Below are 26,833 nucleotides of genomic sequence, written 5' to 3' on the forward strand. Positions count from 1 at the left end.
TCCAAACAAAAAAGTTTAAAAAATAAAAAGAGTATTTTGCTTAAGGGCTTTTATAGGGTAGAATCCAAGGCATGCTCCTGAGTTAGGGGTAGACCAGTGGCTCAGACTTACAAAGACCTGTCCATCTTCTTCAAGGACCAGGAGGAGAGAGGGGGTGGATGGGGGGAGAGGAGAGCAAACACCGTGAGAAATGATGATGAATTTGCAAGAAAGAGCAGTAAATCCAAGGGTCAGAACTGGTGAATGAGCTGGATGATAAGTATGAAGATAAGATAAATAAACTCTGGAAAAGATTGCTAAGTACTTTAAATCCCTGTAATTTACCCCAGTTACATATTGGTTGTGCCCACGTATTCATTCCACTCACAGAATAACAGCTTTGAAAACCAGTTATGAAATACAGTGAAAAGTCACTGAAAGGGGAAATGCTATGAATTCCAGGGGCTGTCTTTGAAGGGAAGATCCTTTTCATCCTTCCCACCCTCTGGGGGAGCTGGCAACAGAATCCTACTAAAAAATCCAGATGAGATCACCACTAGGGTGATTTTTATTTGGAAAGTACACAGGAGGTACCTGTTTTTTCATCAAAGCTCTTCTGATCTGGATCTCTAATAGATCTGGGCCAATGAACACACACCACCAGTGTAGCTTTACCAGGTGCTTGCCCTTCATCTGTGTGTCTGCAAACATTTGTTGTTTGCTCCTCTTTGTGCAAGGCTGTACTTCCAGCCCAGGACAGCAAAGCTGTGGAGAGGATACCGCAGTAGATGCTTTGCTAAGAGTTTTGACCTTGGTGGCCTGAATCCAATGACCTCTGGATTATTCTAGAAGGATTTGGTCTTCCATGGAGTCAGAGGCTGCTTGTGCACTAGCCTATCCTAAGGCTTAGGTGCTAGGTATTATTGGATTCTGTGATGCTAAGGGTTACAGGTCTGCATTGGAGCAACCGAAGAATACAATTGCTTTTAAGATTCCCCAGTACTTAGCCATGTCCTTGTTTAGTGGTGAGCTGTGAATATTTACTGTCAATAGATGAACAGACATTGAGTCTCCACAACCTGGACATGTGGGAGAGATAACGAAGAGCCATGACTCCTTCCATCAAGAGGTTTCTAATCTAGCTGATGGTTTTATCATTATATTTTTGAAAAACATGGTAAGATCCTTTGATCTTCCACTTTGATCACTCTCAGCTTCAACAGTCAGGGGAGTCTGAGATGCGCTGTGTGGACAAGGTGGGCAGAATGCTGGCCCAGCATGCCTCCACCTTTTAATTTTTTTAATGAAAAGTGAAAAATCCAGATATTTTTCCCCTTTAAAATCTCCTGTTTTTCTCAACATTACCTGCTTATTCCATTTTTAGAAAACTATATTAAGATCACACTATAAAAGCCAGAAAAGGCGTATGTGCTGGTCAAATAGGGAGCCCTCTGTTTGCGAGCTCCAGTGAATTCATGTGAAATGATGTTCTAACGACATGATACACAGAAAAAAAGAAGACAGAATCTTTACCCTCCAATCATCACTGTCTAAGGGAGATGAGATGTGTGATCATTTCTTTTGTTTTTACTCTCCTTTCCCTTAAAGCCAATGTTAGCCATGTTTTGTTTATTTACTATCCTAGGGCTTGGATAGTCACGAGAATCATGACCTTGCTCCTGAAACCAGAATGTATAGCAGTCACGCCCATACAGGCAGCCCCACTGGCCGCATTAACGCCTTGATTCCGTTCGTGTGTGGGCCGACTCATTTCCGAGGGTGGGGTAGTAGCACCGGAAAAGTGGGAATGAAGATGCAGCAGAAGTGCTTGAGGTTGAAAAAGTGATTCGTTTACAGTCACATCTGGTTTTAAGTCATTCGTCTGTGTACAGTTACAAAGCTCTGACAAGAGCTATGCAAAGTTCATTTCCTCCAGATTTAAAAAAAAAAAAAAAGTGGGGGAAGGGAAGAGGGTAAAAAATTGATGTAGAAAGAGAATACCAAGAAACCTTAGAGATGTGTCTGGGAGAGATGGTGGAGCTGCTGTTAGAGACACATCCAGCACTCCCACCCCTCCCTTCCAGGATTTAAAAAAATCCTGGCACTGCCGACAGTCAGAGCAGCCGGTAAATGTCTTCTGTGCTGATCTCTTGAGGAATTTCTCTTGAGTATGGGATTGACAGCAATGGTAATTTATGATTATTTGGATGTTCTCAGAAAGACATTCTTGTCCGTGGACTTTGTCATTCTCTCTAGCATTGCTGGGTGCTCAGAATCCATGATTTATTGTTATTCATCTACTATTATTAGTACTAATAATCATACTATCTAACATACTATCATCCTTTAGCCAGGGAGGTGCTATAAATATAACATGCACCTTCTCATTTTATCCGCCCCCTCATTAAACCACCCCCAAATGCCTGTATGATTTCCATTTTCCAGGAGAGCTATGACCTAGGAAGGTTACAACCTAGGAAGCTAGAAAGATTCCTTGAAATATACATATCCCAGAACAGTATCTCTAAACACAAAAGTCACAGCCCTTTTTTAAAAATTGCTTATCAAAATTATCTTACCTTAAATTTTAATAAATCTCTTTTTAAATGCATGACACCGGCTGCAGGTTAAAAATCGTATTCACTTTTGCTGTAATGTATTATTGAAACAGTTTCAGATTGAAACGGAGAAAAGGATTTTGCCATCTTGTAATTGTTTTTAACTGACACATAACCTAATTGCTAGGCTTTCTTCTTTTTAAAAATATCTAGGGGTTGGGCTTCCCTGGTGGCACAGTGGTTGAGAGTCCGCCTGCCGATGCAGGGGACACGGGTTCGTGCCCCGGTCAGGGAAGATCCCACATGCCGCGGAGCAGCTGGGCCCGTGAGCCATGGCCGCTGAGCCTGCGCGTCCGGAGCCTGTGCTCCGCAACGGGAGAGGCCACAACAGTGAGAGGCCTGCATACCGCAAAAAAAAAAAAGAAAAAAAATGACAACTGGATCAGAGTTTAGAGTAGGGGATTGACAATCTAAGGCTTTTGTTTGGAATTTGGATAGCTCTTTTTCACCAACTAGAGCAGGAAGGCTTGTTAAATACACACACACACACACACACACACACACACAGAGGCACACACGCACACACACACACACACATACATACACAGGCACACACAGAGATTATTTGGCTCCAACAGAACATTTCAAATTCCTCAGGTTGTAGTAGGACCCTTAGATTTTATGTTTCTAGCAAGTTCTCAGATGATGCTGATACTAGCTTTTGAGAACCACTGTCCTAAATGTTACTACCTCCTTCCCCTTTCTCCTTTTCCTCCCTTCATCTTCCCTCCCATTCATCTTTTCCCACCTCTTCCTCTTCAAAATCAATCTTCTCTTCTTCCTCTCTTTTATTCCTTTGCCCTTCCCTCTTTTATTCCTCTGCTCCATCCCTCCCTCCCTTTCAAGATGATATTTGAGGCATCCGGCAGGAATATGTCTAGAAGGACTTGTTTACAGTGTTTATTCAGATAATAATATTTATTGAGCAGCTACAAAGGTTCACTCATTCAATCATTCATTCATTCATCTACTCACTCAACAAATATTTGTTGAAACTCCACTGTATGCCAAACTCTGTGCAAGAAGAGCAAGACAGACAAAGACTCTGCCCTAAAGGAATTCTCCATATGGCTAGGGAAGGCAGACTGTATACAAACATATAAATAACTGGATTATTACCAAGTGTCACTAACGTTCAGAATTAAATAAATGGGTTGCTGAGATGAAGATTGATAACAGCACACTTTTCCCCTATGAGGTCAGAAAGGGCCTGGCCCCATGGAGATGTGTTTAAGCTGAGACCTAAAGATTGGGAGAAAGACAGATAAGCAGACCTCCTGGGCAGGAGTGGTCCAAGAAAAGGAAATGGCAGGCACAAAGGCCCTGGGGCAGGAAAGAGTCAGCTTCTTGGGGGTGTCTCCAAAACCTAAACCAGGGCCTGGCACACGGTAGGTGCTCAGTCAATATTTGCTGAATGAATGAGTAAATGAATTATTAGACCCAGGCCACTGGAGCATAGGAGGCAAGCAGGAGAGAGGCATGGAGTAAGCAGGGGCCAGGTCATGAAAGGCGTTTTAGGTCATGAGTGAGGATTTTGAATTAACCAATCAACTTTACCAATCCACTCTCCCTTCAGCCCCCAACCTTCTCTGCACCCAGCTCAAACCCTGATGTAAAGTAACAGCTCTCAAAATGTGACCCTGGAACCCCTGATGATCGGTTGTATCATTCAACATGTATGTTCATGACATGATAAGAGCCATGCTTTCATCCATGAAATCATAATTAATGAATATATAAATTAGAACAATTATTCATTAATTGTTATGACTATTTGTTTAAAAGGCAGCTGTTTAACCAACGGTTTAACATTAGGCACTCATGTCTAACCAAAAGCAGTCCCACCCTTCCCCTGCAGTCTGGGAAAGGTTTCCTAGTGGCAAAGAGAAGAGGTTGTCCCCTGAAAAGTTACAGAGAGGCTGATTCCAAATTCCTGGAATGCAGTAACTTCTAAAGCAAATGTAGTGTCATTACACAGGATAAATAGATTCAAAAGAAGTTGAGGAATTCCAAACAAAGATGAGAACAAAGAATAAAATGAATCATCTTATTTGTACTTTGTACAGTAGTTTCAAATAAACTCCTCTAGGAAGAGATGTTATCTGGCAGCTTTTCCCAGTTTCTTACTGCCTTGAATCTATTACACATCTCTCTAATTTTTCATATTAATATAAGTGTTTTTAAAAGGTAAATCAGCTTTTAAAATGTAATCAGTAAAAACCTGAGTGTAAACTTTCTCTCCTTGTTTCGTAGTATATTCATTCCTATAGGTTATTTAGGACCCACTAATTAATTGGGAGCTTTGCTGTGAGCCTTAAGATTCTCCAAAAAAAGAACCAGCTGTTATATACCTTTGGGAAAGAAATATCTCTGACTCCCAGTCCTTTCCTTCACAGATTGCTATAATTCTTCATATACATTGGTATCAAAATAGATAAAAAGCACAAGACTCTAAATGTATATGTCTCTCTGATAGATCAAAAATTAAATAATTGTATTTGAAGAAATTGCTCCTTCTTTTTCTAATTCCTATTCCCAGGGTTATTATTAGCAGGTCACTGTTAATAACAGAATTTGGAAGCATCTGAAGAGTGTTACGAGCATATTTTGTTATTGCCTTGTTTGATTAGTCCTCTTCACATTTTGCCTTTTTGTTGCAGTTGCCTCTACTATAAGGCAGTATACTGCATTATAGTCAGACAGTGTATTGGATATCAAATACTATTTTAAAATTAACTGTCAAGGTATAGTAGGTTGGTAACATGTAGTTTAAAAAAAATATGTGAGAAACCTTGGAGAACTTGAAAAAGACAGGATTTATAGAAGATTTCTGCAAAGGACAGAGGGATATTTAGTGAATTTGGGAAGGAATGTTTCAAATCTGAGGGTCAATCTATGAGAAAAATGTAAAAACCTCTTTGGTTTTTGACAAAGAGAAGGATGGGCAGCAGAAGTTAGGTAAGTGGGACCTATGTGATGGATGAATTTGAAAGAGAGCAAACTGTGTGATTTGGATGCAACCTATCACTAGGCAAACTGACAATTGGACAGCACATTAAAGTTTGCAAAGGTGCTTTAACATATGTGATCTTATTCTTCATAACAGCTCTGGGAAGTATTTAGAGTAGATATTATTGCAGTTTTACAGACGAGGAGATCACATTGTCTTCTGAATATAGCCAGAAAAGAAAACAGTAATGTGAAAAAGGAATAAAGCTGAAAAAGACCCCTGTAAAGGCTGGAGGCAGCCTGTAGGATTGCAGTCTCTAAGGGGGGGAGAAGAGGAGTATCTCTGATGATGCCGGAAGGAATGCCAGGCTGTGAAAATTCGTTGAAGTTGGGGGCAAAATATGGAGGGCAAAAGTTCTTTGGTAAGACAAGTGACCTGGGCAGAGAAATAAGAAAGATTCCATTTTCCTAGAAATACACACGTGTTTTAGGTTTGAACTTCTTTGAGTGTCTGCTAACTTGAAAAAGAAATTTAAGATCTCTAGTCTGGCTGCAGATTAAAAGCCCATAGAATCTTCGAAGGAGTAGAAACTTCATCTTTTCATTAAAAAAATTTTTTAAAAACACAAGTTTTCTAAAAGAATTGAAATAATTTTCACTTTTTCGTTTTTTTCTGCTTTTCCTCCACGTAGGTACCTTTGATATAGCAGTCAATAATATAGCTTTATGTATAATCTATTTGAAAAAGAAAAGAATATGCCATCCTTCCCATTGATGTAGCTCAAATATTGTTTTGAAAAATCTCCTCTCTTCCGGCAGTTGTCAGGGATGACACCCAAAGAAAAGCAGTCAAACATTATTAAGGTTGTTGCAATATTTTCCTACTATCACCTATGACCAATTAAACATTTTTGTTCTTCGGTTATCAGGAACTCTTTTAAAATCCATTTTCAGATACATGATCACTCAGGTACTGAGGCAGCTGCTAAAAGTTAGCATAAAGTTAGTGCTAAAAACTAAGTGAATTTCACTTTCTTGTAATATGTGGGAAGCTGAGCCGTCAAGCGTATTTTCCACAAACGAGAGCTCGTATTGCTTTCTTATATTGCTTGGACAGTTATGGATGAAATGACTTTAACTACTGGATGGTCAGTGATGAAGCTGCTTTGCTTGTGGGCTGGACGATTGGTGGTGATTATACTTGTTCTTGGTTAGCACCATGTGCGTAAGATTTAGGGAGGGCACAGACCTCTACACAAGAGAAAGGGGAAAGTGAATAGCAGGAAAAAATGAAGGTCAAGTTGACAATGGACACCATCCTTTCGGGGTCTTTCTCTCTTGATGGTGTCAGGGGGATACACGTTGGGACAAATGAATGCTTTGAGGTGAGAAGGGCAAAAGCACTCTAATAAAAGGCTTCAGGAAAGAGTGAGGCGACCTAGAGAAATCTGCTGTGGTCAAGTTTAATCCTGGGAAAAGAGGCCCTGGAGAAAGCAGATGAGGAAGATAGGGAGCGGCAGGCGCAGGGTGTGGAAGGAGGGAGGGGGCGGGGTGCGGAGATGGAAAGTGAGAGGGCGCAAGTCTTATTGCGGCTGAGACGGTGGTGTTGAGGACCACGGACTGGGAAAAAGTGAAAGTCGGGCGGGGAGGCGGAGAAGGAGGCAGAGCTCCGCAGACCCGGCCGGGACCCCCGGCGGGAGAGGCGGGGGCATCTTGGCCCGCCTCGGGCCCCCTTGGCAGCCTCAGGCGTTGGCTCCTCGGGGCTCCCTCCCTCGCCGGCGCATTGTTCCTTTGCCGGGAGACGAGGAAATTGCCTTTTGATTGCGGAAGTCCGCGGCCGGGGCTCGGGGCGAGGCAGCGCGGGTCAGAATGGCAGCGTGGGAAGGGCGGCGCGCTGCCGGCCCCCGCCGCCTCTCGCGTCCGCAGCCGGCCCGGGGCGGCAGCAACATCAGCGGCGGCGGCGGCGGCGGCCCCCGCGCGTCGTCAGCCCGGAGGCCAGCGCTCTGCGCCCGCGGGGCGCGCTGAGCGCGCGCAACAAGTGGTCCCCGCTCCGCAGGCCGTCGGGGCCGCCCCGCGTCCCAGCCCAGCGGTCGAGTCAGGGGGAACCGCTGAGCGCCATGCGGAGCCATGGAGCCGGGCTGGCCCTGTGGACCGCGCTGAGCCTGCTGCAGGTGAGGGACCCGAGAAGAGGTCCCCGCAGGCGGAATTTTTTCCTCTCCCTGGGGAAGAATGAGCCATCCTTTTCTGAGCCCCCAGCCAGACTGACAGCTCGTGCCACTGTCAAAGGCAACAAGCCACCTTCTCTTTCCAGCTGCTCCGGAGAAAAAGCAGCTAGGGAGAAGGTGGCCACCCTCCTGGGCTGCGGGCCTCTTCTCTGGCTGGGGGGCCAAAGGATGGATGGGCTCAGGCTGGGGGCCAGGGGTGAGTGGAGCAGTTTGGGCAGCTTGCTACGGACTCGTCTCTGGGCAGGTCTAGACAGCGGGCTTCAGCTGTTGTTCTGCTTCCTTTTCAGACTGGACTGGGGGAGCCAGTGAGATGCAACTTCACCCTGACAGAGTCCAGGGTCTCCAGCCGGTCCGTGTCTCTCCAGTGGAGAACTTTGGCGTCACCCTGTAACTTTAGCCTCATCTGCAGCAGTGACACGTCGGGGGTCGCGTGCTGCCACCCCGTGCGGATAGACAACACCATCTATGGATGTAACCCCAAGGATTTACAAGCGGGAACCATCTATAATTTCAGTATTATGTCTCTGGATGGAGAAGAGAAAACTGTGGTCTTGCAAACAGGTAAAAAGTGACAGGTGCGGTTGGACGGCCAGGCCACTTCCGGCTGAGCCCTGCCTTTTCAAGCTGATGTTTCACTTGAGTTCCAGGCATACAAAATACTAATAATAATAAAGGTAAAAACACCTGTGAAGATAACTATTGACAAAGATTTCTAGTCTCCTCAGATCTGGCCAGAAGCAGCTTGGTTGACTTTCAGAGACTTCCTTAGTGCTGAAAACAGCGGACTAGCCACTTAAACGGGGAGAGCAGCAAAGAGAAACTGTGGGCTGTGGAGGGAATTTGTTAAAGTGATGTGGTTTGAGCTTCCATCGCATTAAATTGTCAAGCCTTGGAATAATTTTAAGTAAATGTTTTTAGAATAAATAATGGAAGTGCAATGATTAGGGATATGACTTTCCTCGACTTAGTTTTATTTTTGGAACCAGGACATAAAATCATCAGGAATAGAGTCACTCTTAGGGGGAAATCAGAAAAGTCCCTTGAGATGAGGGTATGAAAGTTATTTTTTATCACTTGTGTAACTAAAACCACGCCAGTATCACAGATCATCTTTTGGTTACTCTACACCTTAAGTCAATCATTTTCTGTTCACTTTTGGTAAACCCTTCCATGCGTATGTGGTAAGAGTTTGTCTTTCCTGCCTCAGTTTTCTTATCTGTAAAATGAGAGTGTTATACTTGGTCATTCAGGTCCAGGTTCCAACCAAGTGCCTACTTAGGTAGGGGCTGCAATGCATGTTACCTCATTAATCCCCAGAGCCACCCTCAGATGTGCTCGGAATTCTCTAATGACTTCGATGTTTTATGACTTCATTAGTCTTCCTTTTAACGTATTTGTTGCAATAGAGAAGCCTTACTTTCATGGAGAAAGTCAAATTTAACTGAAAAATTCCAGAAGTTAAATTTAGAAATGTGTCGTCCTTGCTATTCTTTCACATTCAACCTGAACAAAGATCACTTCTTTAGCTATAGTTCTTTGAAGAGGTGAGAGAACAGTCCGTTATCAGGGCAGTTACAGTAAGGTCAGGAAATGTGACTAGGTCCTGGTAATAAGTCAATGAATTGTTCTCTTACTAATTAAGAATGCCCAATTACATCACTTGACTTACTTCAGAGGAATGTTAGATAATTTCTGAGATTTGCAGGAACTTGAATTGAAAAGAGACACCACTTGTTAAGAATGTGGTTGTGTTTTTACAGGGAATCAAAGAGAGACTGAAATCAACCACGTAATTAGAACATTTTTCAGGAGTTTAAGTGGCTGGGTTTTTAGTTATAAAGTTCTTGGTTTCTTGGTATGTGAAGATGTGAACACTCAGATTGCTAATAATGTGAAATTTGTGACATAGAACTTCCAGATGTGTTCTTTACATTTGATAAGGTGTCTGTATTGAATGGGGCAGAATGATGTTTAAAAACAGGTGAGCCATCAGAAGCTTCTGGGAGAAAAGATGAAGACATTAAGCCAGAATATACTGATTTAACCCAGAGGTTTTACTTTTTTGGAAAAAACATTGATGAAAAAGGACTCACTGTGGGTGTTACTAGTTAGAATATGTTTTGAGTTTAATTATGCATGTAGGTGTTTCAAGTCCAGAGACATTTGTGAAATGTAAGAAATGTTTGCATTTTATTGACTATGTTTAATTTAAAAAAGAGTTAGCATGCCCAATTGTTAGTGTTCAGTGTCTTATCATTTTTCTTAAGGAGTTACTTTTTACAGTACCACAAATATACTTTTCACCACAAATTTTATGAGCTCCATGCCAAATGTGAAGAATGAAATTTGACCAAAAGTGATGTTTGTATAATAATAATTTTTTCATACTTATTTGTGTGATGGTATAACCCTACTTGAGTTCTCTCTCTCTCTCTCTCTCTCTCTCTCTCTATATATATATATATTTTTTTTTTTTTTTTTTTTGATGGTACGCGGGCCTCTCACTGTTGCGGCCTCTCCCGTTGCGGAGCACAGGCTCCGGACGCGCAGGCTCAGCGGCCATGGCTCACGGGCCTAGCCACTCCGCGGCATGTGGGATCTTCCCGGACCGGGGCACGAACCCGTGTCCCCTGCATCGGCAGGCGGACTCTCAACCACTGCGCCACCAGGGAAGCCCTCTCTATATTTTTAAAATAATTTTATTTAAATAAACTTTTTTAAGTTAAGATTTTTTTTTTAATGTTTCAGGGAGAATATTTTTGGTTGGTATTTATTTTTTGTCAGCACTTTTTTTTTTTTTTTTTTGCTTTCTATATTTTAAGGACATATCTGAGTTTTCTTTTAAGTTAAGAGAAAGTACTAGTATTCCTCTATATTAACTGCTAAGCTACAAAGATGAGTGTCAGAAATCATATTTTACTGTTATTAAAGCAGGATCAACTAGTAGCATAATATTAAGTCTGAGATATAACTTCAAACAAAAAAAGTCACTCAAATGTGTTGTGCTTTTCTTATTCCATTATGCCTATCTTATCAGTATAGAGTAAAATAGGGTGAGAGCAAGGCATGATTTGGCTGGAGATACAACAGTTGCTTAGATTATCTCTGTAATCATTCTGTATCGTTCCAAGTGTGATTTGTCTGGTTGTTTACCCTGGTAAATTATCTAAAATAACATAATGTAGACATGACCTTAAAGATCAAAAATTTCAACTAAATCAGAACTATTTCAGCACCAATCAGTTTTCACTCCAGATTTAAAATCAGAATTGAAAAACCTATGTGGATTCAAGTTCAGTCCAGCAAACATTTATCAGGCATGGGTACTGCAGGGAGTTACACCAGGCAGTGATTGGTGAGCTTATAAAGATGACAAACAAAGCATGGTCTCTGCCCTTGTAGTCTTGTACAGAGGTGACAGAAGGTCAGGATGAAAGTGGTGACAGAGCTTTACCACTTCTTTCTTGGGTGAAGACCTTGCCCTGCCTCTCTCAGGTGTGTTCGGTCATAAATGGTCAATGCAACAACTGTAATAAATTGAAAGCCAAATTATTTAGTTGTGAATTCATCAGAAATAGATTATGAAGGTAACAGATATTGAAGACCTCAACACTTTTGTTAACACTGTGTCCTCAGAGTCTAGAGCAGAGGCTGCAAAGTGGCCCCTGGGGGTGTCTGGGTGTCTAAATAATAGACGTGTTTTGTTTGGCTCACATAATGTTTGTGAAAAATTCAGATTATTTCACCAGCATTGAGCAGAAAATTCACATAAATACCAGATGTATGGATTCTCTTAAAATACTGGAAGATCTGGCAAAACTCGGCCAGGCTGCCTAGAACTCTCTAGAGCTGAGTTGCGGTTTCTCTCTTTTCAGATACAAATTCACTGGAATCCCCCTGGACCACTTCATTTATTTCCTTACCTGAATGTATCCTAAGGACATTTGAGTTTGTTTAAATGAAACTGTAGAGTTTTCATTTAGAAATTTGGGGGGATTTTTATCTTCCCACCAATAAGAAGTAGTTTTTCAGTACCTAAAATGGCATCTAACCCATGGTAGGTGTTCAATAAATATTAACTGGATGGGTAGATGGATGAATGAATGGGGAGATGAATGAGTGGGTCTATGGATGAATAGGTAGATGATAACAGACAAATATTAGTAAATAAAATGAATATTTTAGTGGGAGAATGTATTTAAAAATATGATCTATTCTCCTTGGGTTATGGGTAAGTTGTGGAGCCCAGGGAAGAAGTCTAGTCATAGAGAACTTTACCTACAGGAAGAATACCTTAGTGGCATATGACTTCTTAGTCAGTTTCAGGTACTTATTAATCAGCCTAGAGCAAAAGGCAAAAAAAAAAAATTTAGCTCTTTATACATGGCTCCTTCCTCTCTTTAATTTAAAAAAATTTTAAGAGCTTTAATTACCAAATCACCATATCAGCTATTATTTCCACCTCAAAATGTTGCTTCTTGTATTGGTTTACCAGGGCTTCTGTAACAGAACACCACAGATAGGGTGGCTTAAACAGCAAATTTATTTTCTCACAGTTCTGGAGGCTAGAAGTCCCAGCTCAAGTTGTCAGCATGTTTCTTCTGAGGCTTCTCTGATTGGCTTGCGGATGACCACCTCACTATGTCCCCACATGGTCGTCCATCTGTGTTGTCTGTGTCTAATCTTCTCAGGACACCAGTCATATTGGATTGGGGCCCACCCTAAAGATCCCATTTTAACTCAGTTACCTCTTTAGAGGTCTTATCTCCAAATACAGTCACAGTTTGAAGTATTGGTGGTTAAGGCTTCAACATATGAACTTTAGAGGGATGCAATTCAGTCCATAACACTTACATGGCTTTAAACACAGGCCATTATTTCTCAATAATGTCTGTAAGCTACTGGCATTAAACTCTCTTGCAGAATTTGTTATAAAAGCATGTTCTTGGCTTCTACCTCATATATAATGAATTTAGAAAGAGTGGAGCCTAGGGTATCTGATTTTAAACAAATATCAAAGTCAATCAATGCACACTGAAGTTTAAGAGCTGTTGACATCGTTTTTCTATTATTCATTGGCATTAAGATTTTGGTACCATTCCTTTTTATGCCTGGTTAAATCTGTAATGCCTAGGAATATTTGTTGTCTTTCCCAGGAAGAAAATAATATTTTCTAATATTTGTCTTGTGCTTTTATAGTATGTAAAATACTTTCACCTACCTTGTTTAGTAGGTAAGAGTATAAAATATATATTATACTGACCATATATTGTTTAATTATAGCCACAAGGCAATCCTGTGGAGGGAGTATCGTGAAGGCACAGGTGGTTAAGAGTTGAGTTCTGAAAGCAGCGGCCTCCATCACTTACCAACCAAGTTGCCTTGAACAAGTTCCTCACCTCTTTTAATCTATAAAATAGGGACAATAATAAAGACAATGCTCACTTCCTAGGGTCATTTTGAGGTTTTAATTGATTCATACATAAATTCTAGAACACTTTTTGTCACATACTAAGTGTGTAGTAAGTTTCCTATTATTACTTTCAGATTGGAGATGAGATTGACATTCCTAAGAATTAACTAATCACAAATCCATAGAGCTAATAATATATGGTAGACCTAGACCTTGAACCCAGATTTACTGGCCCCAACTCCAATTCTTTCCACTACTCTGTAGAATGGACATAATTTTTAAGTTGGTTTTTGTTCTTTCAGATTACATATGATAGTTTGTTGTTACTTTTCAATTCAACTTTTAAAAAGAAAAAAATATATTATGAAATACTTTAAATCTATAGTTACTTAGCCTACACAACAGTAGAATAATGATTAAATGTGTGTTAGTGTACTGAAATAATATTGATTTTGATTGTGTTGAACTTCTGGTGATGGACTTCAGTATTTAGGAATCAGCCATTTGCAGTATAGTTATTTCAGGAATTCTAAGATCAAGCTGAGCTCTGTATAGGGAATCAACCAACCTAGTTCTCTGCACTTGACTTTTTGTGTGTTTGGAAGCTTCTTCCATTTGTCTGACTTCTGTAGGTGGGCCTGGCATTCTACAGATTAGCAAGAAATAAAATCTAATTTGTCCAGACAGAATGGAAGAAAATTTGTTGCACCTTCCATTCCTGGACACCAATTCCCTGGAATCCCCCTGGGGGATAAAGGATAATACTGACCACTTTCTGACCTTGTAGGAGAGGTCAAACCCATTCTAAATGTATGAATGTGTATAAACAAAGATGAATCTATGCAACTAAAATTAACATGGTAGGTATACATACAGATTTCCAGGGATTTGGGGTTTTGATTTTGTTTTTCTTCCTCTAGATGGAAAAGTTCAAATACATAAAAAGTAAACAGAATAGTATAAGGAACGAGCATGTACTCATCACCTACCTTCAACAGTTACCAACTGACAAACAATCATGTTTCATCTATATCCTCACCCACTCCCCCGCCGCATATCATTTTGACACAGTCCAAGTCATCATTTAATTTCATTTATAAATATTTCAGTATGCATTTCTGAATGATAAGCATTATTTTTAACATAACGACAATGTCAGTATCGTACCTAACATTGACAGTAATTCCTTAGTATCTAGATGTCCAGGTTCGGCAGCACACATCAAGCGACAGCTCATGAATTTCTACATGAGAGCAGCTTCTAGGCAACAGTCTGGAAGAGGAGGCCAAAGGATTTCCCTTTGTACTGCATTTATGTAGCATTTAAATAATATTGAGAAAACCTCAAGTGGTTCTTGTTTGTTTGTTTGTTTGGCTGCGCTACGTGACTTGCAGGATGTTAGTTCCTGGACCAGGGATCGAACCCGGGGCCCCATAAGTGAGAACTCCAAGTCCTAACTACTGGACCACCAGGGAATTCCCAAGAAAACCTCCATTGTTAATATCAAAGAGAGGAGGAGTAGGGCTGCTGAAGGATGACGGCATGAGGGTGTTAAAGTCTCTGTCAGCTGTCATTGTCCCCTCCGTGCTGACGTGGTTCTCTAATACTCGACAGAAGTGAGCTTTTCAGTGCTTTTGCTTAAACTGCTCTCTCATTCTGCAATGGCCTCTCTTCTCTCTGATTTCTGCGTCCTACTTGACCTTCCAACTTGCTCAAGTTCATTTCAAGCCCACCTCTGAGACCTTCCCCTTGGTATCATTCTCCTTTTGCATATTCAGCATTGGTGCTGACCTGTGTTACCCTTAACAGCAAGAACAGCTGCAATACTCACACCAACTGCCATTTACTGAGGCCCCACCATGCGCCAGGGCTGCACTTAACACTTTGGCTCCATTACCTCTTAACACTTACAACTCTGTAAAGTAAGTATTGTTAGTCCCATTTTACAGATGAGGAAACTTAGCCTCGGGGAGGTTAAGCAGTTTGCCTAAAGTCACTGTTTGAAGTGATAGTGTTGAGATTTGAACCAGGTTTAGTCTGACGTCAAAGTCAGCCTCCCTGATAAGTTACCTTTGTGTTTACCTTTTTCACATATGTCTTAAATGCCTGAGTAAACTGTAGATTCTCAGAAGCCAAGTATGATGACCCATAAAATAACGTGGCATTCCTCACTCGTGTTAATCATGATGCAAATGATTGTCAAAGCTGCTTTAATTGCGATGCTGTTAAAACTTTGAAAGTTCCTCACTACCTGAACTTTATATTTAGTGTATAAAGTTGATAAATGAAATGCATGTTAATCTGATATATTAGCATAATATAGTATATCATCTTATAAGTCAGAAAGCTGACTATAGTCAAACAGCAACAATTACAAAAATAAAAGAAAATTACATCTCTATAAATCTATTTAATTAACTACAGATTGTGGGCAATTGCTTTCTTGTTTTCTCCTTCTGCCCATTTTAAAAAACCTGCACCAAGGAATGGTTTGTGGCTTTTCCCCCACCCTTACCCTGGTTTCCATGAGAAAATAAGCAATTAGTTTATAGGAATAGTTGATGTTCACTCCATTTTATATAGAATGCTACATAAATGCAGCTTCCAGTCTCCTAGCCAGTCTGCTTTTAACTAGAATTGTATCCTAATTCCTGTAAAGGTACAGAAATTGAATCTGTAATCCATAAAAAATTGATCTCTTGTCCTGGAGTTAGTGCTGAAAGATAAGGTGTGTTTTGGAGAGGTGGGTGGAGGATAATATCCTGGTTGAGGAGACCTTGAGTTCCTGTGGAGAAACTTAGACTTTATCTCATGAAAAGTTCTTGGTGCTCCCTAGGGGATGAGGATGGCAGATGGGAGAGATACAAAGCGGTTATTCGGCAATAGTGGAAAAAAGAGAGAAAATAAGGCAGACACCCAGAAAACTCAGAGTAATCCAGACACAAGGTGATGGAACACCAGGCTAAGGCAGTAAGATTAGGGGGAAAAAAGAAACGGAGAAGAAAAACATTAGTTTTAAAAAATCAATGGAACTTTCCTGGCGGCAGGATTAGATTTAGCTATTATTAGTGTTGTTATTCATTTACCTATGCTACACTATCCAAACTATCAAATGAAAGTCCTGTAAATTTGTCTGTTATTTTTCATAGAGATCTGGTTTGGTTTTTTTGTTGTTATACTGACTGTGCGACTCATGACATCATTTTCCACCCTGGGACAACTAAGGTGTGATAGAAAAGATCTCACGACTTGGAGTCAAGTGTTAGAAGCTCAGCTGAATTACTTGTTACCTATGTGATGTAAATGAGTCACTTAATGCCTCTGACCCTTATTACAACTAAGAAAACACATTGTAAACGATCAGATCCTACACAGATATGTTGTGCGCTATTATGACTTCAAAAAAAGTTTTTGGCACTAACTTATGGATTCCCTACTCTCTTGTTGTAAGGCTAAGTTTATTTCCAAAATAAATACTATCATTTTGAATTCTAAACACTCTGCAAATTCCTATAGCAGTAGATAATAATGTTTTAATGACCATACAAAAGAATTTTTAAAGCAAATATCACTTCCATTTTATACATATGGGTGTCTCCCTCTTCTTAAGTCAGATTTTTTTAAAAGGGAAAAAAGGAAGAATCCATTTTGGTTCAGGAATTTAGCTAAACTTTATCAGAAAAAGTGGGTTGACAGCAAACCTACTTATGAAATTCTGGGGCTTCCTGATACTGGTAGATTCATTGAAATACAGCAGCTGAATGCTATGGAATTTTGCATTTGGCATTCAATATTCCAGATCCTTCTGGAAATAAATACAAAGATGTCTTAAATTGATGGCTAATGATCAATTTTGATATATTGATTGAGATTAAATTATTGATTTATGGTTTTCAACAGTTCTCAAAGCTTATAATACTTCACTGGTTACTGTATGTATGAGAGCAGTGGGTGGGAAAACCAGAAAGGCTATAAATGCACACGTGTGCATTGATATCTCCAGCCATCAGCATAAATTATGTAAGTCAAGTAGCGTTTTCCAATTACATATGACCTGTCACACGATCAGAAGATTACAGACCTACAACTAAATTTTCAAATAGCATTAAAACTCTCTCTTTCATATATCTATCTAGATATCTAGATAGGTAGATGATAGATAGGTAGGTAGATAGATAAATAGATAGATAGATAGATAGATGCTAGATGAAAATAGCACCCTGATGGAAGTATCTAATTTATTTCTAATAAAATATTGAAAACATTTTTTTAATACAGCAGAGTTTTCCTTGGGCTTAGTTAGATTGAAACAAAGTCTGAAAACTACTGAACTCCTGCCGCATGCATAGCAATAGTGGACCACTGCCAGCAAAGGGCTTTATCACAGCATAAATGGGGTTTTAAGTGTTTGTTTCCAGTGCAGGTTCTTGCAGCCCAGGCACTTCCCAATCTCATTGTTCCTTTGTTCTAGCGGATGTACAAAGGATTGACTGTTTTGTTTTCTGGCTCAGAGAGATTAGATAAAGTCTGCATTTCTGAACTTCACCCTCTAGGCACGCAACCTTAAAATTCATTTTCTATAGATCATATTTTGCAGATTATATATGTTTAGATTATACCGATCATGAGATCATTTTCTTTAACCTTTATCTGGCTGGGTTGTGCATGTAAGTGATAGTATTGATCCCTTTTGAACAATCACTGGAAAGCAGCTGTCCCTCTCATCCTTGTCCTTAAAATGCCTCTTCCGCAAAAATGTGTCACCTCAGTTGGCTATGACAAGGTTGCTCTTGAGTTTCTCTGGCTATTAGAATCGCATGGTAACAAGAAAACTTGCTGTGAGGGGAAATTATGTCCTTTCCTTTTATGATGACGTCCTTAATTATAGAGTGTTATGTAGGATAGAAAATTTAAATAATATTGCCGCACACACACACACACACACAAACACACACACAAAAAAACCCGTACTGTTTTTCCTCAAGAACCCATAAATGAAAATCATCTTGGGAATTTTTTTTTTATTTTATCTTAAGGGTTAGAATGTTAGTTCATGGGAATAAACTGATAAGATTTTTCCAAGTGTTTTTTTTTGAAGAAGAAGAAGGCAATTAAAGCTATTATCAGTTTAGTTTCCCAAGAAATGGTATTCCATTTTTGCCTCCATTTTGTCAGTGATTCAGAGGAAGTTTCTTTTTATGATCATGTAGACAGAATAAGTTTATATTACGGAGTGCCCACTGTGTACCATGTAAAGTCTCCTCTCTATCTTGTTACTCCTCCAAACATCCAAGAATATAAGTACTATTATTACACTCCCCAGACAGAGGGGGAAATGGAGGCTTAGAAGGTTAAGTAACTTCCCCAAGTTACTGATACATGAGGGAGCTGCAATTTGAATTGAGTTCTGACTCCAAAGCCCATGCTCTCTGCCACTTCACCTCCCTGCCTCTATGACAAGATCATCCCAATTATAGGCGGAATACTAATACTAATACTAGCTAACATTGAACACTCACTATGTGCCAGATGCTGTTCTGAGTGCTCTAGATAAAATACTCAACTTAATCTCCATAACAATTCTACTGAAAAGATAGCGTTGTTATCAGCATTGCACAGAGGAGACTGCTGAGGCGCGAGGAGGTTAAGGAATTGCTACCCAGCTACAAAGTGGGAGACCCAGATTCAAGCCCAGGCCACCAGACTCTAGAGCCTACACTCTTCAGGTGAACCTGTGCTCTAGGATATAAACCACACAACCTGATCCTCTAAGCTCACCTGTGCTTTGGGCTCTCAAAGTTTCTGTCTTGGCTTGGCCTTATCTAGCCTACGTATGGAGTCTATAGGTGACCCGTAGTCTACTGAGCTGTCTGGCTATAAATGCCTTCTGAATATAGAATAAGATTACCTTGTTCCTATTTGTACTAATGTTAGTCACAAGTGAAGACTTTCTTAAAACATATACTGTTCTAAGTAGATGCTAGAGTTCCTCAATTTCTTTCATGAGTAAGATATAATTTACCAGGAGGTAAAGAACTGAGATCTCTATAGCCATGTCACTAAAACATCTAACCTGACTCTTGAAATTTAGTCTCCATTATCTTTATCTCACTTTCTAGACCAAGAACCACATAAGACTTCTGAAAATTACTCATATGTAAATGTCAACGTTTCTACTCCCAACATTCAGGGTAGGGAGAGCCTCATTTCTCGGATGGTCCCACTGCATCATCTGCTCACTAAATGTTATAGATTTAGCTCCTAACCTAGAGACGTGCTATTCATCCTATTTCAAGCTCTACAGTGAAGATTCAATACATGGGAAACAGGACTTCTCAAATTGACCCATGGCTTTGAGAACTGAAACTAAGTAAACAGCCAGGTACAGGACTAACCCACCTGCTCTGGGAGCTCTGGCAGCTCCAAAATGTCCCAGAACTCAAGTTTAGAAAATCTAGGGACATAGGGAATCCCAGTTGTTGGGAGAATTCATTTTGGTGAGCACACCTCGCCTAGGCTCATAATCAGGTCTGTATCTTTCATGGTTTTCTGATATCTAAAAACAGCCCAACGTTTTGTATACATAACCCCCCCAAACCCCACAACCTAAAAAGGGGAAAGTTTAGTACAAATACACATTTTAAAATTATTTCTTAATATCTGTATTTTCTGTTGAGATTTTCAGTATTTATCCAGGCAGAGCCTGGATGTTTGTCAATGTTTGAAAAGTGCAAAACTTGTAAGCCAAAGAAAATATAACCTTGCTTGGATTTCCAAGCTCAGAGCTGTCGTAACAAAAAAAAGGTTTATTAGAAAAAAAAGGAGCTTATATGACTAGTAGCCAAGGTGGATTTCTTTTTTAAGTAAAATAGTAAGTTTAGGAGTGGCATAAAATGCCCATTTGTATCATGAGCTGCAGATTCTTAAAGTTTTGAAGGAAAATGCATCTGGATTACAGCAAGGTAAGCGTGTATCTGCAAAATTCTTCAAGCCACCTTCTTTTTTTTGTTTTTTGCTCTGCAGATCCTTTACCTCCTGCTAGGTTGGAAGTCAATAAAGAGAAAAGTACTTCCACCAGTTTGCATGTCTGGTGGGCTCCTTCTTCCGGGAAAGTCACCTGGTATGAGGTGCAGTTACTTGATGATAACCAAAAGACACAGGGGGCCCAAATTCAAGAAAGAACTTCACAGAATGAATATACATTTTTAAACCTCACTGCTGGTAGTAAATACAAAATTGCCGTCACAGCTGTTTCTGGGGATAAACGTTCCTCTACAATTTATGCCAATGGATCAACAGGTAAGACCTGTTTACGGATAGTTGCGTATTTAGTAGTCTATGATTCTTTTGAAATTATATTACATTCAGGAAATGGGAGTAAGAATGCCCCAAGATCAACAATAAATAGATAGGTGGATAGATAGGTAGGTAGGTAGATAGATAGATAGACAGAGAGACAAATAAATTCTGTTTGATACAGAGGAAAGACTGGACTGGAAACAAGGAGGTGGGGTTGTGCTGCTAGCTTGCTGGGTGATTTTGAACAAGTCATGGAACTTCTCTGGGACTGGAACTTTCTCCAAAATGAGGAAGATGTTTCCTAATGACCCTTCTAACTCAAATGTTAGGCAACAGGATTTTCTGCCTCATTTTCTGAGTTTGTGCAAAATGAAAATTATTTTTTAAATGTTTTCCCTCCCCTGTATATTCTTCTCTTAACATCAAGTCATGGTGTTTCCTGAATATTCCTATGTTTGGAACCAGTCTTTTCTTGCACCCATACATCCCAAAATCAATGACACATTACCATTTCCTTCCATAACTTACTTTCTTATCATTCACTCTCCCCTCATTTTCTCTCCTGCTCTGTTGCTCTCTTTCCATTTTTCAACGTCTACAGTTCTTTCCTTTCTCTTTTCCCTTTACCGCTATGCCACATCATACTTCATTGACAAAATCTACCTTGATACCTATTAAGTGGGAGAGACAGATAAACTATGATGTAGCTTTAGGCTGTGGACTTTGAAAAGAGCATTAATCCAGGTTCCAATAAAACTTCAAGAGTGCTATTTTCATTAGTTATTACACAAGTTAGATGTACAGAGAAGCATAAATGGATGTGTGGTTTCAAATGAAATGCGTCTATACCTTCTATAAGGAAATTATGAATGACAGTTTGGAAATGCATTGTATCCCACTAGCGCCATCGCCAGTGGAAGATATTGGTATTTCAGCGAAAACGAATTCTCTCCTGATTTCCTGGTCACGTGGCTCTGGGAACGTGGAAAGATACCAGCTGATACTAATGGATAAAGGAATTCTAGTTCATAGTTTTGCCGTGGACAAAGCTACTACTTCCTATGCTTTTCATGGACTGATACCTGGTCACCTCTATAATGTCACCATTGTTACCGAGGCTGCAGGGCTGCAAAACTACAGATGGAAACCAGCCAGGACAAGTAAGTTTCCCTAGCTATTCTGAACAAGAATAAAACGCAAATCAAGGAAATGTTTAATAAACAAGGTTTATTAAATTATTTGGATAATGGTAGTATAGGACAAATGGAAATGCATATGTTGTAGAAGACCTTAATATGTATCCACTTTTCTACTTAGAGAAAGAGGGATTCCCTTTCATTCTAAAGTTTAGGCTCGTCCTTGACAACCTTGTGAAATAGCAGAGTTAATCACTGATATAATCTTAGCTTCTCTTTTTAGTTAAGGATTCCTACTTCCTTCACTTAAACAGGCATCATCCCCTGCCTTTGTGACATCACTCACAATGAACCAGGATTACTCTTCTCAGTGCTATACAAAGACCTACTCTTAGGTCTTTGTATAAAGAAACAGCCATTGCCCAAACCCTCTATCCAACAAAACATCTCCTGAGACCCAATTCCATAGAACCTGTTCTCATAGCCTAACATAGCCAGAAAACTAATCTGTGCTAAGTTTTAATGAATCATTTATATACATATTATTCATTCATTAGTTCATTAAATCGATATTTATTAGGTGTAAACTATATACCAGACACTGTGGATATAACAATGTCCAAGAGAGACAAAGTCTTTCCCCTCATGGAGCTTACATTCAAGTGCATTCTAATGCTTCTGGTGGGTCTAATGTGTTAATAAATCCCCTCCTTTGGGAAGCTATGTAATTTTAAGAGAAACTCTAAAATATGTAGTGCCTTAGACATTACTCTAGGGAGGAGAGTTCCTGAAATAATAGGTTGGTGGGAAAGATATTTGGGGACACCTATATATTTACATACCTTTCGTATCACACCTCAAAGATATATATATATATATTCCCAACAAAAATGTACCATATATTTTAAGAATTATTTATGTATATCAAGAGCAAATTGCACTTCTAACTGGCATATGCAAAAGCAATGTGCCACGCCCATTATTTTAATGAAACATTGTGAATTTATATTATGCCATTAGTGAGGCCCAAAATTATAGCATAAGCAAAAGGTAGAAAATATATTCACCAAAATGTCTCTCCTTTGTAATCATTTTCCTCTGATGAAATAATGACACAACTCCTAAGCTTTAACTTTATCATGATTCAATATGAAAAAGAAACTATTTTCAGCACAAAAAAATTTATGATGGCCAATCAGTCAACCAACCTATTTATTATGTACTTGCTATTATTAAATACATAAAGACAGGAAGAAATTAGGCAGATGACATTCTTTGAGGATTCCACTTAAAGATTTTCAGAACTGGAAAAGGCCATTTTAAGTTTTTTTTGATCAAGCCATCATGAGGCAGTAAGGACCCCTAGGCTTAGTAAGATAGACAGAGCTGCCCAGGGTTGCCCAGCCAACCAATGGCCAAGTCTGAGGCAGAATCTAGGCTCCTGACTGCCATGTTTGTCCTCTGTCCACTAGCCAGACAACCTTTCTTTGGTTTTGCAGTATTATTTTTACCTTGTGAAGTTGTTTTCTTCAGAGCAGGGAGTGTGACTTGTAGAGATTAAGACACAGGGCGAAATTTGGCCATAAGAGTGGTATGATATCCTGAGTTAAAGTCTCTTTCCCTTTCTTCCTAATTAGCCCCCATGGAAGTCTCAAATCTGAAGGTGACAAATGATGGCACTTTGACCTCTTTAAAAGTCAAGTGGCAAAGACCTTCTGGAAATGTGGATTTCTATAACATTACACTGTCTCACCAAGGGACCATCAAAGAATCCAGAATATTAGCACCCCAGATTACTGAAACTCAATTTAAAGACTTAGCCCCTGGACGACTTTATCAAGTCACCATCAGCTGTGTCTCTGGTGAATTGTCTGCTCATAAGATGGCAGTGGGCAGAACAGGTGAGTCTAAGGCTCCAGAAATTCCTTAGTTGGCTCAAATCACTCTCTGACCCACCTTAGAACAGGATAAGTTAGAAGGAAAATCCCTTTCCCATCCTGGGAAGTATGGTCTACATGACTCGGGGTGTCTGTGGGCCAGGCCCCGCTATACAGAGTCAAGCGAGGGTTAATTGCATTCGTCTGATTATTTAAGCAAATGTATTTGGAGTGATGCCCTGTGCTATTTCATGTCACACCACTTAAGTAGCATAAATGAATTAGCATTGATACTAATGAATAAAACATTTCTGATCGACTCTTATAATGAAGGCCAGTTAGCACTTACCCATGTTTCCCATAAATTATTTTATTTATGTCACCAAACATTTATCCAGTGCCTTCTTCCTGTAATTTACCGTATTATGAGCTTGGAGAGTTACTAAGACGGCAGAGTTCAGCACACTGCACCCTTCAGCCAAATATGGCCTGTGACCTGTTTTTGTATAGCCCCAAACTAAGGGTGCTTTTTACATTTTTAACGAGTTTTTTAAAAAAGAAAGAAAAATATGACGCAGAGACCATATGTGGCCGAAGAAGCCTGAAATATTTACTTTGCTGACCCTCAATTTTAAGGAAGTTACATTTTAATCACACAAATGTAGAATACACACACACACAAAATAAAATACACACACACAAAATAAAAATATTATTATATTTTAATAATGGTAATGATATTGATATTTCCATGGATCAGGCACTGACTAAACAGTTTACACCATTATTTCATTCAGTTCTCACCAAAACCACAAGAGAGGTCCTGATATTATCACCAGTTTATAGATAATTCGAAGAGGTCAAATAACATGTCCATAGTCATCCAGCCAATAAGTGGTGGGGTTTAAACCAGGCTGTCCTATTCCAGAGTCCATTGTCTGTGCTATTGGAGATCCCAAGTAAGAGCCATATATATGGTCAGAAAGAAAAGAGAAACAAACTCTCTTCCAGAAGATCAGTAAAGACTTCTGGGAGGAAATGGCCTTTAACTGGTACTTTAAAAATATGAAGCTCTTGGCAAGTTGAGAGGGAAAAGAGGGAAGGGCATTTGAGGTGGAAGGAATAACACAAGCAAAGGCACCGAGGCGGAAGAGACCAGGAGACTTACAGGTCTACAGAACGCGAAACTGGAGGCCAGCATTCAAGAGTGGGGAACGAGGGAGGGGGGCTGCAGGGAGTAGTCAGAGTGAAGACTGGCAGGATATGGGGTCTGATTTGGGAGGGCTACAAACACCACACCAAGGACTTGATGTTTTATTCTGTAGTTAATGGAGAAACCTTAAATGTTTTTGAGCAAAGGATAATAAAATCAGAGTTGTATTGCAAGATTAATCTTTTCCGTTGGAAGAGAGGCATGTTTTGTGACCACACATCCAGGGTCTCTTCTAAAAGATGCCACATTCATCACTGTCACCATCATTATAAGCAACATCAGTATTGTCTCTAGGGCTGGTATGCAATCAGAAAAACACAGCGTTTGTATCACTAGGTTATTAACACTGTCACAGAAGATCACATTACTGATATATTACTAAAATGATTTTAACATGCATTTCTCGAGTGTCCAATGGCTCCAGAATGCTCATTTGCAATTCACAAACATCAGGAGGGGATAGAAATGGGGGTTTTGTTTTGTTTTTCAATATCTTTATTGGGGTATAATTGCTTTACAATGGTGTGTTCGTTTCTGCTGTATAACAAAGTGAATCAGCTATACATATACATATATACCCATATCTCCTCCCTCTTGAGTCTCCCTCCCACCCTCCCTATCCCACCCCTCTAGGTGGACACAAAGCAGAGCTGATCTCCCTGTGCTATGCGGCTGCTTCCCACTAGCTATCTAGTTTACATTTGGTAGTGTATATATGTCCATGCCACTCGCTCACTTCGTCCCAGCTTACCCTTCCCCCTTCCTGCGTCCTCAAGGCCATTCGATATAAATGTTTTGAATTGCAGCTATTAGGTCTCTTATCTACTGTTGCCCATGAAAAGTGAATGAGCATCCTTACTTTTGGATTTTAGTATCTCCTTTTGACATCATTTCACTGTTTAGTTCCAGAGGAAGTTGGAGACCTGGAGGCAAACAGCAATGGTTCTACAAGGTCCCTGGTGGTGAGCTGGTCGCCCCCTGCTGGAGACTGGGAGCAGTACCGTATCCTGCTCTTGAATGATTCTTCGGTGCTGCTCAACACCACCGTGGGAAAGGAGGAAACACACTACGTCATACGTGATGTGGGGCTCATACCGGGAAGACAGTATGAGGTCGAAGTCACTGTTGAGAGCGGAAATCTGAAGAATTCTAAGCGTTGCCATGGCAGGACAGGTAAGCAAATATCAAGGTGTTAATGACTGATGGAACCTTAATTCGGTCCTTCTTCCAAGTAAGCCAGGTAACCGTCAATGTCATATCCCAGGGTTCCCTGTATTTGAGACATTATAGACTGACAAACTGAAATAGGTTGGTAATGTTTAATTTTGTCAAATTAGAGTATTAGAAATCACTTCCACTAATAGGTTCATTGTTTTTGAAAAGAAAGACCTTTCTAACACCAAAAGAACAGGAAGGAAACAATCTGAGAGAATCCTCCCCACAAAGTAGATAATTGATAACCTTTTGCTGGTGATCAGTGTTAGAGAACCACTGCCTTGACCCACTGTTGACTAATGGGGGATTTTCAGGTACCGAGGAAGAGTTGTTAAAGTGGAGAGGAATATATTCAGATTCTAGGGCAGAGGAGAGGGAGGCTACTGAGACATGGGTTTTGGTATTCTTGCTGTCACCATTATACTGTAATTCCTTGGGCAAGTCACAACCTCTCTGAGTCCATTTCCTCAACTTTCAAATAAGAGAGTTGACCTACTAAACTCAACATTTCTATGAAAATCCCTGTGACATGGAATGCTGCATACTTGGAGTGAAATTCAAATATGTTCTCTTTTAGTCTTGCCTGATAATAAGGAAATAACTACACTGACGCAATGTTCTTAGAAGAACGTCAAAGAAATGGACCAAGAAACGTCTTTAGCTTGCCCTCTGTGTCTTCCAGTTATCTCTTCATTTTCCAGATATTAATATCTGCTGGACGATGATCAAAAATAAATGACCCAGTAAAGTATTTTCCAAGAGTATTCTTTTGAGTCCTTATTTCTGGTTATGTTACACGAACAAAGTTTTTTTGTGATTAGCTTTTTTTCCCTAAATGCTCAGAAGCATTCAGAAGAGAAATGCTCAACTAGAACACTCCTGTGGATGGAAGAGAAAAGATCTCTAAAG

General features: G+C 40.0%; 1 protein-coding gene across 2 annotated transcripts in view; it reads left to right on the forward strand.

Moving 5' to 3' along the window:
• The window catches only part of PTPRB (protein tyrosine phosphatase receptor type B), a 117,922-nt gene that overhangs the window by 20,049 nt on the left and 71,040 nt on the right, over window positions 1–26,833 (forward strand). Inside the window, exons 1-6 of one of the 2 annotated variants that reach the window (XM_030866283.2) lie at window positions 7,579–7,717; window positions 8,059–8,332; window positions 20,208–20,483; window positions 21,386–21,643; window positions 23,257–23,520; window positions 25,613–25,882. In XM_030866283.2, the coding sequence (XP_030722143.1) occupies window positions 7,664–7,717; window positions 8,059–8,332; window positions 20,208–20,483; window positions 21,386–21,643; window positions 23,257–23,520; window positions 25,613–25,882 (1,396 nt within the window). In that variant the 5' untranslated portion in view covers window positions 7,579–7,663. Of the gene's footprint in view, window positions 1–7,578; window positions 7,718–8,058; window positions 8,333–20,207; window positions 20,484–21,385; window positions 21,644–23,256; window positions 23,521–25,612; window positions 25,883–26,833 lie in introns of those variants that run through there. The other variant, XM_030866282.2, reaches the window with a different exon arrangement.

Source organism: Globicephala melas, chromosome 10 (genome assembly GCF_963455315.2).
Source record: "Globicephala melas chromosome 10, mGloMel1.2, whole genome shotgun sequence".
NCBI classification, from domain to species: Eukaryota; Metazoa; Chordata; class Mammalia; order Artiodactyla; family Delphinidae; genus Globicephala; species Globicephala melas.